The sequence below is a fragment of the Asparagus officinalis genome, chromosome 4 (genome assembly GCF_001876935.1).
Source record: "Asparagus officinalis chromosome 4, Aspof.V1, whole genome shotgun sequence".
Classification (NCBI taxonomy): Eukaryota; Viridiplantae; Streptophyta; class Magnoliopsida; order Asparagales; family Asparagaceae; genus Asparagus; species Asparagus officinalis.
The window spans coordinates 48,938,162-48,954,164 of NC_033797.1; the positions used below are offsets into that span (position 1 = coordinate 48,938,162).

At 33.8% G+C, this 16,003-nt stretch overlaps 1 protein-coding gene across 1 annotated transcript; it reads left to right on the top strand.

Annotated features, from left to right (window-relative positions):
* LOC109838656 (hsp70 nucleotide exchange factor FES1) lies at window positions 878–14,503 on the top strand. Its single transcript, XM_020407081.1, has 8 exons — window positions 878–1,232; window positions 3,452–3,543; window positions 8,895–9,045; window positions 10,639–10,766; window positions 12,544–12,702; window positions 12,781–12,966; window positions 13,873–14,079; window positions 14,155–14,503. Exons 1-8 carry the CDS (start codon window positions 878–880, stop codon window positions 14,173–14,175), a joined length of 1,299 nt encoding a protein of 432 aa, XP_020262670.1. The 3' UTR covers window positions 14,176–14,503.

Below are 16,003 nucleotides of genomic sequence, written 5' to 3' on the forward strand. Positions count from 1 at the left end.
ACTCGTCGGAGCTCGTCGGAGCTCCTCGTCGCCGGCGGAGGTTTGTTTCCACCCCCAATTCTAACATTATTGGTATCTCAATATTTGGTATAAATTTCCCTATCGTGTTCTACAGAGCACAATGTAGGCGAACTCGTGGGCAAATTAACAAACATAACATTGAACGAGTCATCTTAATAGTACATCATAACACAAATTGTAAAGTTAAATCATTATGTATTAAGATTTATAACAATTACAAATTAAAACATTATAATATTACTAAAAAGCTTGGTTATTTTATTGTAAAACACTAAAACATAGGCTAAATTATACTTAAATACCCTAGAGTTTTATTAACCTTGTACGTGAGTGAAGTGATTTCTATTTTAAGACCGTACACTTAAATGTCCTAAAGTATTTAAGTGTTACAAATTAATGCCCCAAAGTTGTTGGTGCCCTCGTGTTTATGCAATAGTGCACGTTAGTGCCTTCTTATTTACTCAATGTTAATTTGTAAATGAACTCACTTAAATACCCTAAAATTTCTAAAACTATCACTTTAGTATTCTCTGTTACGTGATATTCTTAGATACGTAGAGAAAGTTAACGCTGTCTGGAAATCTTTTAACTACATGGGCATTCATTTGCAACATTGAAAATTTTTGCAGCACTTTTTTAGCTCAATTTTAAAATAAAGATTACTTAAGTGCAAGATTAGCGAAACTCAAGGCATTTACATGCAATTTAGCCTAAACATATAACCCCAAACTGCGAACATCCCACGCACATCGTAACGACAATTATTTACACGTGCCTTTGTCTCATTGGTTTTCCACGTCAATTTCGCGTCCGCGTTATAGAGCCCGATCGTGACTAATATACATAATAACCCCCGATGTTTTGTCGACTCCCTCAGGATTCTTCTGGGCGCTTGCCTCTCTTTTTCTCAACGCGAAAAAGGGCAGAAAACTCCGCTCTCTTCTTCGATGGCCAAATCCGCTCACCGCCTCTTCCTAATAACAATAGCCCTAGCCTCGCTTCTCTTCTCTTCCGGCGCCGCGCTGGCCGCCGCGGCGGCGGAGAGAAAGCGAACGTGAGTTCGCTGGGTGGGATCTTTTGGGCCACCGGCAAAGACGAGAGCGATCTCGTGGCGGCATTGGAAGCGGAGGATCCCTCGGCCGTCGATAGAGACTCCGATGAGCTCGCCGGCGGCTTCTCGTCCCTCGATAGCATGCTTCAGTGGGCGATAGGTAACTTTGGTTCCCTATCCTCTTTTTGCTTTGGTTCAGTAACGTTTTGTCAAATCTTTGTAACTGGCGATCTTCTTTCATGTTATTGCGCCTTCTTTGTGATTATTAAGCCTAATTGAGCTATTGTGCTCGCTTTAGAATGTTCATTTCTCCTCTTTATATGTAGGACAGTGGAGAATTTCAAGTAGGGCGCAATTAGTGTATACTTTTCTTTTAGCATGATATAAAAGAGAACACCATATTTAAAATTATTAATCCACGAATAGTCTCAATGTATGAAATTGTATTAATCTATAATCTATATAAAGTTCTAGTCAAGGACGACATGAAGGGTTTGAGAAATAATCTATTTTCTAGATGGCTAATTAGCACTTGGAAACCTTATAGTTTCACCTATTTTGCACTTATGTACCCTCAGCTGCATTCCCTAAAGTTTCTAAAATTTTGCACTTTAACACCTTCTGTTACGCAAACGTGAGAATTTTTCTCCAAATCTTGACATGTGATACCCACAAGCTAATTTTAGAGCTTTAGCCCTTAATATTTGTTGAATATTCTGTTAATTCCCGTCATAATTCTATTTAGAATATAATTGGGGTAGGTTCAACTTAGAATTATAGTTGCTTTTGTTTTGCTGTTTGTGATGCTTGCGCAAAGTAGAAGAAAGTATTTAAGTGATAGTTTTCCTTTCTAAATTTGACGTAGGGGAAATGACCTACCTAAAATGAGTGTGGCTATGGACCCGTGGTTGTGGGAAGTTAGGATGTTATGGACTGACAAAAAAATGGGTTGCGTCCCCAGAGCATATTCTACTAGAGGGGCTGCTAGGTTAGGGAGACTGGGGACTGGTCCAATCTAAACCTCTCTGTCTGAAGTTTAATTGAAGAACGAAGTGCTGTAAAAAAATATTTGACGACTGATTAGAGTGTACCTGGTTTAGGTGTCACTTTGCCATTCATACTCTCATAGTGGGGACATTTTTATCCATTCCTCCTCCAGCATGGATCTGTAAAAGACCTTACTTTCATTACGGTTACAGTTATGTCATGGATGATCTTATGGTTCATTGGAGACTTATTCCCATTGGGAGATGTTAGTTGGGTTCTCAACTTCTCATAGTTTATGCATTTTTGTGACACTATTGATCCGGGTTTGTCTTCTCTTGGATTTGAAGATATTTGGATTGGTTCTTATTTATGGTGCAAAAGGGTTACTTCTTTCCTTTATGAACATAATGCATAGATTACTTTGCTTTGGAATCGCAAGACCGCACTAGGGTGTTTTCTACTTGGAAAAATCACATTGATCATATTCATTTTATAGGAAAGCAAGGAAGTTAACTGGTGATTTGAGAATTAAGATCTCCAAAAAAAAAAAAAAAAACTCAATTAGCAAGGTGAAGTGTATCACGTTATCTTATGTCAGTTTACAGCTTCCTTCAAACATACAGATTCAGAAAGACATTCGGATTTACATGTGGTGGAGCGTGAACACTATCTTAATATTTCTCTATAGCAGTACTAATCCCATAAAAATTTGCCTCCTACATGCAACTTATGATCTCCCATCTTATGAACCCTGTTTCTTTTGAGGCTTTAAAGAAACATGCCTTTCTATTGTGGACCATGAAGGAGTTGTATGTTAATATGATCTCTTATCCACCATTATTATTGTATATTAATATGATGTCTTATCCACCATTATTACACATAAATAAGTGAAAATTTTCCATGGTGACACTATCCATTTGCTTATCTCATTGGTAAACTAGAAGCGCCTTTTCTTGCAATTTTCTTCTCCATTATGAATGTAAGTAATCTGGTGTCAACATGTTACATCTCGCTAGCTATATTCCATCTAACTATATTTTGTTTATAGTTATGTTTCACTTTACTGACTTTTGTAGCCCGCTACTATTTGTTTTTATTGAGGTACACACATGCTCTCTCTTATCTAAAAGGATAATAAACATATTCAAACCAAAAACATTTGCATGTTGTAGATATTAATACCCAAACAAAGTTTTTCATGTCTTTTCTTGTATATATGCATTGTAATGATAAAAATTCAATATCAATGTTTAAATACCTTTTATACTAACATCATGTTGTGTGGCTATTTATTTAGAACTGAATCTTTTTGTGTCTTGTAGAACAGTATATGAGAAGCTCGTTTACATATTGTTTCTTCATTAGTCAATGAAATTTCTATCTCATTAGGTCATTCTGATCCTGAGAAGTTGAAGGAAAAAGCTAACGACGTTCAAAGACTATCAACAAATGAACTGAAAAAACGCCAATTGGAAATAAAGGTAAGAACCTAGTTTCATTTGTATTTATCTTATGGTAATTTGAGTTTTCCACGTATAGTTCATCTTGCGTGGCTACAAGAGAAGGAAGGTGTTGGGAGGGGAGTATGAGGACTAGTGTAGACACATAAGGCTTGAGATAGAGCGGGAAGGTTGATAGGATTGATGCCCTGGGTTTCTATAATTAAGAAACTTTGGATATAGAAAACATGAAAAATAGACTTTTTATCCTAGCCTCCTAAGCATAGTATTAATTGAATAAAGTTAAATGTAAGACATTGATTTTTAAGTGAAGAGAAAGAGATGCTACAACTAATATAACATACTATTCCAAATAATACAAATCAGTAGTTTTGATAATAATCATTCTTCATTGACAACTTGGATTAATAGCTATAAATGCGCCTATCAACCAAGTCATTGTCAAACTACTATTAGTGCATTAAATATTAACTTCTTAGTGTAGGATACATGGATTAGACACGTGATAAATAATCCATTGCTATGAAAATTATTTGGGTGATGAACAATTTTAGGACTTTTATTTGAAATATTTGTTTGAAATTTTGCCTATATGTTCACGAAATCAAGCCGTCAAGTTGGGTTTTTTTAATTTGATATATTTTGAAAGGTATTATAAATTAAACCTGAATCTTTTTGAGTTTAGGGTCCACTTTTGTTGGATTTGTTTTGATAGTCTTGACTTGTGAACATATATTTATAAACTAAAATTTAACATAAATTATAGGGCTGTCAATTTATTTCGGACCAAGATTCATTTGATCCAGATGTTGGTCCTATGGAGTTTCTAATATAACTAGTTTCAGACCTGTCGATGCACGAATTTGTATTAAAAATATTATTTAAAGTTTGAACAATATAACATATAATTATTACACTCATAAAACTAAAGCCAATTTTAAAAAACTTTTGCTTTTAGTTGTTTTGTCAAAGTTTGAGCGCTTCTCAAAATGAAGAAGATGATGATGGTGAATGGATCTAAATGAAGAGAAACGAAGCTTTTCACATCGATTTAGATATGCATAAGTATATTCAAAGAAACTCAAGCTAACAATTTTTTTCGAAATCAAATCTTATTTTTTTTAAATAATTGTTTGAGAGAATGTTAAAATAAAATTTCAAATCAAATATCATTGACTTAGAACCTCAAAATATGCAACCAAGTTGTGTAACATAGAATTACAAGCGAACCATACATAACTAAAAATCAATTTCACAAATTTTATATTTTTAGGTGCTTTGTCCAGGTGGTGTTTTGTCAAAATAAGAGTTATTCTCAAGAACATGACAAGCAATATATCAAAATGAATGGTAACCATAACATTTCACATTAAAAAATAGCCCAAAATGAGAATTAGTTATATCAAGTACTTATGAACATATGAATAACGTACTTTAATTTCGATAAAATAAGATTTTAAATCAAATGCATCGATCTGGAACTTCAAAATTTTCAACGAAGTTGTTTAACATATGTTAAAATAAACTTTCAAATCTAAATTTAGTCTTGTATACCAAAGTGACAATGAAATGCTGAAATTTAGTTGTTACAATTGATAATGATGAAAGATCTAAAATTTGGTCATCAGAACTGATGTTGATGAAATTTGATATATTTTAACTAAAATTTCCTAAACTACTGACATTACTTTGACAAAATCACATGTTTTTTGTGAAAATCAACCAAAATAATCCATTTTAAATCCAAAAGAAACCGATAACAAACTTCATTCAAATCCGAATGTCCGATTTTAAAGGATTATGAAGCTTATATGTACCGAGTGTCCTAAATTTTGTGTAAATAACCTACTCAATGAAAAAATCTTACCTAAAGAAAGCAAAATAATTTAAATAATTTTCATTCGAAGCTTTCTTCAATTGGAGCAGCTCAAAAAAAAGATGCATTATCCCCTAAAATTTCAATTCAAAACAATAAAATTTACCTTAAAATCTGAGGGAAAAAAGAACTCTACTTACTCAAGGTAAAAAAAAGAGAGATTGCATACTTACTTTATCTACAGCTGAATTCAGCTCCTAGAAAACAAAAGAGAAAAATAGGAAAATTAAATTAAAAATAGAGAAGAGCATACTTCAAACATACTATTAAAAATCAACACACAAAAAACAAATTAATTTTTCTCCAAAATAAAATTACCTATAAATATGCTTCAAACAATACTTACTCTCTTCATTCATAGTAAAAGCTATAAGAATGAAAAAAAAAACAAAAAAGAAGCCAAAAGTGAGTAATGGTCAGTCGTAGAAAATAACTTAAAATACAACATTACTTATAAATCTAATAAATAAAACAACATAGAATGAGCCAAGGGCATTTCACTTCAACTCAACACATCTAACCATTTTTTCCTAAATTTTTTGAAATAACAAAATAAATAAATAAATATCCAATTCATACATGTCAACTTCATACTCTTCACAAAGACAAAAAAAAAGCTATAGTCAAACATAAATCAAATTAAGAGCTTCATACTTACAATCTCATAAAAAAACAAATAAAAAGCGTATGGAATATCAACCTTGGTATATGGAGACTACATTCTAAGAAAAGTTAGGAAAAAGAATTTTTTTATTCGTTTTAATATTAGATCAATGCGGACAGAGAATGTAATGCTTTTAACTAATTAAAATATGTTTCTAACTTTCTATTAATAGTTTGACAATTAAATTGAATGAAAGATATATTTGTTTTGGGACTAAAAGTTATTGGATTTGGTTTATTCAACTACTAAAATTTAATATCCATCTGTATCATGCTTTATAGATTACCTTAGATACATGAAAATGCATAGCTATTTTCTTTTATGAGTTATAGAAAGTTCCTTAAGGAAAAGGTGTAGCGTTTTAATAGGTCTCTGCAGGAGGGGGAGCAGGACAGGAAGGATGTGGAGGCCATTGTCAAAATTGCCGGAACAAAGTAGGCCTTTTAGGCATTCAATAGTCGGGCGTACTGGCGGTGTTGTGGTGGAGGACATGGAGTCTAAGGGTGGGAGGTAATGCAGGGGGCAAAGTGAGGTTGAAGTATGGGATTATAATGGTTTGGAGGCAAAAGAAATAGGATTTGAATTGTGCAGTTGGTGGAGTAGGGAGATTTGGTCAGGGAGGAGGTTTTCGGAGAGTTCTAACCTTTTGGGGGTTTTCAAGTGGTGCCGATGATGGACCGATAATAGGGGTCTGTGAAGGTGAGTTTCGTCCAACCATTGGGATAATGAGCTATTGAGGTTCAAGTGACAAGAGTCATTTGTAATGGTCTAAGAGAACAACAGAGATGACGATGAAGATGAGTTGAGAGGGGGAGTTGATTGGGTAAGAATTAAGGAGGAAAATTGTAAGAGATTAAATTTGGTCGCATAGAGATCCAAGAGTTTTATTAGGACGATGAAACGGTGCTAGTTTCAAATTTATTCCAAATCTTCCGAGATATAAAGGCTAAATAGAAATTAAAATACATAAAGGCTACTTGCTTGACATTTGGCTGTTGTAGCGGTTTAGTAATAGAGATAGATTTTAGACTAATACCTAATAAAGTAGTACTCATCCAAATTTGACCTATTTGCACCTCATGTTCATAGTTGACATGTTCAATTAGTGGATTGGCATCCAATTTCTTTGTGCGTGGATTTGATATTCTTGAAAAGTAAAGAGCGTATTTCTGAACTATTTAACAAATATTTTGGGTCTTTGGAATTTTTATGATTCTGGACCTATACTTAATTACTTATTACATCAATGTGTTGTTCCTTCGGAGTTTCAAGTTAAAATGTTGGACCCATACACAACCTACATTGATCTAGACCAAATTGGATAGTGTTTTATCTTTTTGTAGACTATTATTAGATTTATTATAAAGATATAACGTTTGAAATATAATTATCATCTTTAATAAAAAATAAATTAATTATAAATTTTTTGGAGAGATAAGGTGTCAATATTTCATAGAACATGTCTAAGTAATATTATAATATCTTGGACTTCATTGCAAAGATTCTCATATATAACATTGATTTATAAAATCATATTTCTCCGTTAGAGAAGTACTGTTGCACAGAGTGGATTTTGGGTTTTTTTTCCTTTGGGGGGTGGGCGGTGTTGGGGGGGGGGGAGGCGTGGTGGTGGCAGGTTTTGGGGGTGTGCTGGGGAGATATTATTGTGGACTTTGATCGAAGAATTGGCCACAAAAGTATCAAGATTACCAAACTTTTCCTCAATTCATAATTGATGAAAAAAGGTGTCCACATTTCTTCAAACTTTTAGTACCCTCACTTTTTTCTTCATAAAGAATAATAAATTTGGAAAGTTATTGTGTACTTATTTCTGTTTCCTTTCATTTTTTAATCTTTTAGAATATCTACATGTCTAAGGTTTCACCATCTCACCATTGACTATAGCTAGCATTAATCAATCCAACTCTTCAATCCAAAAAGTTCTATAATTCTAGCCTCAACTAGTAAGTTGAGGAGATGAATATTCCATTTTATATAAATGTTTATTGAAATGAACCATTTTTGGACGGTAGGATACATTGCATCAAGAGTGCAACCTCTCCATTAGGAAACCCATGATGAAAAACTGAAATATTGTACTTAGCTTCTTTTCTTTTTATTCCGAAAAAAACACAAGTTAAACATTGTGCTAGTTGTGTGAGCTCATCATATTTTTCCAGTTAAGGAATGTGCATTTCTTTAAAGTTAAAGAGTAAAAATGATGGCTGTATGAGTTACACATTTAAGTTGGCAAGTAGTATTCTGAAAGTGATGTTTATTCTATGTTTTTTTTTTCAAAATTTCATGGTCATTTTCTCCATGTTCGTATTGGATCTTCAATTTTAGGAACCTTCCTAGTAACGGTGTAGTATGCTTAAGATGAAAAGTTACATGTATTTGCGTTTCTTGAGCATGTATATACTGAATGATATATTGGCACTGACCAAGAGGGGATTTAATAAGGTAAATCTAGTTGAATAAAGCTGTGATTAATATTACAAATAATCATTTCTGTTTCTTCACATGAAGAGTTATATGTTACATCTTGAGACTTAGTAGTAGAAACTCACTCTCTCATAGGAAGAGTTTTGTGTTGTACAAATAGTTCCTGAAATTCTTCTTCACATTATGTGGACTCAACTAGTTTAGGGAACTTCTCAGTTCTTAATAAATTGTTGGGTTTTCTCAGTGTATGTGCAGGTGGTCTCTGTTATCTGTTTGTGTGATGTTCTTAATCATATTACAATTGAATGATATTTTCATTATTGTACTTCTAATAATTTTTTTCAGTCACTTATGCTTTAAGAAATTATTTATTTAATACAAATGCAGGAGTTGATGGAAAGATTAAAAACGCCATCAGATGCCGAGTTGATGAAAATAGCTATATCTGATTTGAATAATTCTTCATCTTCTGTGGAAGATCGGCAGCGTGCACTAGATGAGCTTCTGATTCTTGTTGAGCCTATTGATAATGCAAATGGTAACTTCAAGATTCTTCTCATCTCACAAAGTGTCCCTTCTTGACATCAATTTTCTTGTGTAAAAGGAATATGTATGGGAAAGTATTTAGCTTTTAAAATATGTTTCTTAGGTAGTTACATCTATTTTATTATATTTCCTAAACACTATTAATTAATGAGCAATTGGCATCTTGATTTGCTACCCATGCTTGCTTCAAAGAAGCAACATCCAGACATTTGGTGTAAGATTTTCTAGTATCTTATTGATCTAGCTGCTTTCTCAACTGATTTGATTTGTCCAGAACAATTTGTGTTCTTTATTCCATGGAGTTCAAGTAACTGAACCTTTGTTGCTATCACATGCTTTCTATTCAGAAAGCTTAATGATTTAGAACAAAATTGAATTGGTTTTTCAATTTGATTTCTTTAGAATATTAAATGGATTAGTTTCTCTGCATATGGATTAGTTTCTCAGGATATGTAGAAGTTTGCTATATGCTAATGATTTAGGTGTGGGATAACAGCTAGAGATGGAAACTTGAGAACTAGTTTGCATCAAAAGTTGGCTGTCTAGGTTTACAGTAGGCAGAAATTAGAACGATGATACCAAGAATGGATATCAAGTATTAACACTTTAACAGGAGGTTAGGGAATAAATGGTTGACTTTAGAAAATTGATTTTCTCTCATTTGATATTCTTGCATTCTACTTATATAGGTTGTGGTACCTCGTTCCAGAAACGTGTATTAAAGACAATAAAAGGATAATTGCACTCTGGGCTGTTGCAGCTTCCCTGGCTGTGGAACTATCTTGTAAAGCTCCTTGATTGACACATACATGTAACCTATATAAAATTGCCTCTTATCATGCCCCCAAACTATATGTTTTTAGGCTGTAAGAGACTTGTTTTTTCAAGTTATGATCTTCTAATTTCCCTCGAAAGAGAAAAGATCTTTCAAAGCTTTGTATGTTTTAAATCCAAAATTAAAGAACTGTATGTTGTCTTAAGCCTCCTACCTTGGGGTCCTCTTTCGTTTCTCTTTCAATATGGCTAATGTAATTGCTCATTCTGACTCAGTCATTGACAGACTTTGAAAGGACCGTGAAATTAGTTATAATTTCCTACCTTGGGGTCCTCTTTCTTTTCTCTTTCAATCTGGCTAATGTAATTGATCATTCTGATTCAGTCATTGACAGACTTTGAAAGGACCCTGAAATTAGTTATAATTTCCTACACTGACAATTCCTTTTGCTGCTGCATCATTACTTTGAATAAAGTCTTGCTAGTAACTTTTTTTTTAATCCTTCGGCAATCTCTTGGTCGCTTTAACATTTTCTTCTGAAAGCTTTCAGCAGCATGTGGTCATCGAGGGCTCAGAGTTTGGTTAAGCCATTCATCTTGATGGATTGTTAACATCCAAATAGATATAATGGAATTTTCTAGCTTTTCTTGTAAACTACAAAAATAGCTTTTCGACATGGTAGGTTGAGAAGCAATGCAGTAATGTACATAAAAGTCATATTATGAAGCTTGTGGTAGTTTTGACACAGGCTTGATATTTTCCTTCTTGAATCATTCTTTGCTAATTGGTTCTTTACCATAAAATTACCAGATCTTGATAAACTTGGAGGCCTCGTTGCTGTCATTCGAGAACTTCATAATGCTGAGCCAGAGATACGGAAAACATCTGCATGGATTCTTGGCAAAGCCAGTCAGAATAATGCCCTTGTGCAAAATCAGGTAGCTAATATTTTCTCAGCTACTAACATTTTCTCAGCACTATGATATGGAGTTATTTCTTTCTGATTAAGTGATTAGTAATGTGGTTTACATTTGCACAGGTAACTGTTTACTTTTTGCTGAAGTCTTGCTTAAATCATGCAAAATTACACATTTTCTTCCTTTTGCATTTCTTGTGTTCTATTGTTTGCAGTTAATATGTTGCAGTTAGCTGTTTACTCAAAGACATGCTGCATGCACCCCTTCAGCATGTTATACTCCATACTGCATGCATAATTTATTATCAAATGTTTTACTTGGTACATATGATGACAACTCTCTGGGTATTTGAGAAGATGATGTGATCAACCTTTTGATTTGCATTGAGTTTTAGTGGTTTATTTGATTCTGTAGGGTCATCTATTGTCCATTTCCACTGGACTTCATCCTGAAACCAGAGAATTTGTCTATTTGCTCCTAGTTTTTATGAAATGGGATTACCAGAAACTTAGAGATTTGCCTTTTACCTTCCTCACTTTCTTTATTGTTAGGTTATTTGTTTGCAGCTAACCACTTGGAATTAGCATTCACTCGCTTACAGATGATGTCAACTTAACAGTTAGTCATGAATTCGTCATTTTCTTTATATACAACTATGCAGTTCCCTCTATAGTAACCCTATCAAGGGATAGCTTGTGCCTTGTAGTAACCAGTGAGTTAGTTTTCTTTTAAATTGAGTGTTTGAGGGCAAACCAACCCATCCATCAAAAAGTAAAAGCAACTACTGATATTCACAATCAAGTAAACTGTGCAACCAACATCCTATGAGTGCACACAATACATAACTAGAGTATTACCATCAGATGATAGCTTGAACATGCAAGTGAGATATAGCATGCTGGAGAAGTTGATGTGCACTTACTCAAAGCATATTCATACACCATCAGGGTGCACAACTAGTCTAGTTGACTGGTACTTGTGAGCGTGCTACTTTTTCATCGATAGAAAGATTTAGTAGCTTTAGCATACAAAATATTTTGTAAGGACTGACCTAGTTGTTCTGAATCTTCTAATTATCCGTACTTAAAATAATAAGAGATTAATTAGGATACGAGATAAATCAGCAAATTTCTAAAAGAAAAGAAAATTAGACTGTCATAGCCTTAACAGAACTATATGATGGAGAAAGGTATCATGCTTTCGGGAAAAAAAAGTTACAGCTTGAGAAAAGACAAGGAATCACTACCTGAATAAAACAATTCATTAGTTTTCAATCAACAATTTTCATAACTTTAAGTACAATTTTTTTTGTCAGAAACTCAAATCTGCAAGCTAGACACTCAACAAGTTCAGTTAATTCGAATTTGAACTAACTAATAAGACGAACAAAATAAAATCTTTATTCTATTCTCATCTTGCGCTTATAGGTAGTAAATGTCAAACTATACACACTACCTTACCCTGTACTAAAACTTCCTTTGTGAAGCATTGGTATAGCCATGTCAATGATTTCACTGTAGATATGAAATTCACAAATATTGTGACATAATAAATGCTGAAAAACAGTGCATTACTTTAGAAGGATATATTGTACAAGCTCTTTTTTTAATGTTTCTGCATATTGATTTTTAACTTTTCTGGGGTGCAATTGATGAATATTTGGCTTGCTATGTGATTATTCTGATTTTATATTTTATATTTCTAATATTTCTCGACTTTGGATCTTTGTTCTTCTTTGCATGGCCGTTTATGCCTCATCCATCTCCTAATTACATTATTTTCTGTGACCTTGTCTCAGATCCTTGAGTATGGGGTGCTACAGATCTTAATCAAGATGGTAGGATCCAGTTCTACAGAAGAAGCCATAAAAGCGTTGTATGCCATTTCAGCTTTAATTAGAAATAATGAGCATGGTCAAGAATTGTTCTGTATATCAAAGGGAAACTTAATGTTACAGGTAGATTTTAAACTCTTTGGAACAATATGCATTGTCATCCTTGTTTGTGTTAGTTATAAGTACCAATCACCTCTGCAGGACATAATGAGGAACTCTAGCCTTGATGTGAGGCTCCAGAAGAAGGCTGCTCTTCTAGTCGCAGATTTAGCAGATCATCAGCTGCACAATGCAGAGAATATGAAACAGTCTTTTCTTAGCAATCATATCTTCTTGAAATCTGTTGTTGATTTGTTGTCCTCTGCTGATCTCGATCTTCAGGAAAAGGTACTTTCCACTTGCTTTTGTAGAGTTCTATGAGAAAAGGCTGCAACAAAGTCATGATAAACTGTTAAATATGATTTAACTTGATTTTCTGTTCTTTCATTATTAATATTGCTTGTAATCTACAAGCTGGTCAGTTAAGATATGGGAAAACATTAGTAGATTGTATGTCATCACATAACTTAGAGTTGTATACCCCGTGATGGCGCGATCATTATTACCATGTTAAAAATCTTGTTTATGTTTATGATTTTTCTGTGAATTTTCCATGATTATACGAAATATCAGCAATTTGATTATGAAGTGGAGAGTATAAGTAAATTGTACCTATGGAAATAATGTTGCATTAGAATTTGAAATATTCTTTGACCAACAACTGGGAAGAAATGATGAAATTACCATCATCTTAGATGTTTTACTGAATTCCAAGGTTGAGGGAAATTTTGAAGGATAAGTTGCCTGTTCTAGGTTTTTTGTGCATCCACAGCATAAACCTATAGTTTTATGCACGGTAGGAAACTCTTGGTTTTGTAGCATTAGTGTTCAAATAGAGGCCTCTGGCAGCTAACATGCTAATGTATGCTAACTTCATTTATATAACTGTACTTCGAAGGCAGAGGGTTCTTCTGGTAGTTTGTCCAAACTTTTGTGTTGTCTAAGAACTCAGTTTGATTGTACCTTATTCTGTAACATGTTTCTTGCATGGTTAATAATTGGGACTCCACAGTTTTCGCAATTTTTCTTCACCATGACATTGATCTGAGCTCTTAATTTGAGGTCCGTTCGATACTTAAGAAAGCTTGGTGAAAAGAATTGATTACAAACAAACAATCAGGGAGCTATTATTGTCATTTAAAAGCGGTCTTCTTGATGTATGAAACATTGTATCTTTGCCATCTTTTCATGCAGGCGCTATTGGCAATTAGAAGTCTGCTCCAGCTTAGCTATACAGATGCCTCAGATTTCAAGGCTTTTTGTGGCCTGGATAGGGTGTTGAATAGAATGAAGGAGCAATTAGAGAAGTTAAGGACACTGGAAGAACATAAAGATTATGCTAGAGAATTGGAAGGCCTTCGAGAAGAAGTATACACGATATTCCATCAGAAATTGGAGAAGGTGCGTTCTGAACTTACTTGATGGTAATTTGTGGGGGCTAATCCGATACTAAATTGATATACTATCACATGGCAGAGATCGTGGGTACCAACGTAACATTAATGCTGGGTTGTACACTTGGTTTTTACCAATACATGGTTTCATGTGTTTCCTGCAATTATCTCTTCGATGTAAATCCTGGATGAGGATAGTGTGGGATTTAGCCTGTGTATAATACTGCATTGATCATGAAGGCAGAAGGAGGAAATTTGAAGTTATGACTACCTCTAGATAGCTAACTTTATTTGCATGACGATGTAATTATTTGTTCCATATGTATCTGCTTTTGTTTTTCTTGATATTACCTTATGTCTGAACTAGGTGTGGTAGGGACTGTATCGTACTCCATTCTGAATTTTTGAAACAGTTCTTTTATTCTCACCCCTTTTCATATTTCTCGATGTGAATGTGTGAAGCGAGACGATGCTGTGGAGGCAATTTATTCTCGCAATAAAAGTCAAGAAATCGGTGCATGTTCGGTACTCCAATCTAGCGGCTCTTTGCTAGGCTGTTTCTGTTCTTGTATGTAGGAAATTTTGGTTTATCTACCTGCGTGTCCTCTACTAGAATTCATGTGATTGGATGCAAATTTGTCCATTGTAATGTTTTGCTATTGCAAACTCTTGATAGTCAATTCTTGATCCACTAAAACTCAATGGTCTTCTTATTTCTGTTTCCACAGTTGGCGAGGTCGTTAAGATGTTTTGAGTGATTTTTCTTTTGGCACCTCTCAATTCTTCATTGAATTTACATCTGTCGAAAAAGTTGCATGTTCGATCCTGAGCCCAAGCCCTGCTAGTCAACGTTAGAGAACTAATAGAGTGTTTGTATCTCGGTGTAAATTGTTTGGTAAATATCCCGAATATGGGGTGTCTGAACTCTGGCGACATCCTTCAAAATAAAGATTGATTTGTTTACTTATGATCTCCTCTTCCTTTGCGTTGATATTTTCCTAGAACTTGTTATCTTAGTTTTTCTGGCACGCGCTCAATTTATTTAACTTTGGTGCTTGCCCATGCTAGCCAATTAGAAGAGTGAACCGAAAACTGTAAAATGACTTTCTTTTCTTTTTTTCCTTTTTCCTCCTCCTTGTTTGGTACTTGAATAGGAAAGGAATGAAACATGATGAGTGTCACATAAGTCTTTTCCCCCAGCTCCTTTCATTTTCTAAAAAAATTTAAGAAAAGAACCGAAAAGTGAAGGGAGTAGACTGAGAAGTTGGTCCTCTTATTTTTTTTTATATCATCATTTCAGTTGTAATTTTTATTACTTTCTACTGTATATTTTCAATTCCAAAAATAACATGTCAAGTCCACTAATTGTCCCATTTAGAATCATGTAACTTCAAGGACAAATAACTTCTAACATGGTTGAGGTCATAGAAAGTTCATACTTCAAGTTGCCGGCCCTGCACTTGAGTTTTGAGGAAGAGGAAGTTGTTACCTTTCTTATTGTGATCCGTCGTGTTGTGTTTGGTTGCAGGGGCGGATCCAGGATTTCAAATAAGGGTTGTCATTTATCAATAAAAAAGTAAAGGAAAAAAATCAAAAGAAACCAATTTAAAATGTCAAATTTAAAAGACAAGTATCTAACTATTAATTACATAAAATGTCAAATTTAAAAGACAAGTATCTAACTATTAATTACATAAAATGTCAAATTTAAAAGACAAGTATCTAACTAACACCATTACACCAACGAAACATATTTGCATAATTTGTGTAATGGAAATGTTTGCAAAACAGCAACGTCAAGTCGTCAATCGTCAAGAAATTGAATTTTATTGTACCAGTTCCTATCAAGTATCTATGTAATAATTATTCTAATCAATCTTTAATCAAAAACTTTTTTAATCATTATTTTAATTACTATTCACATTCATGAG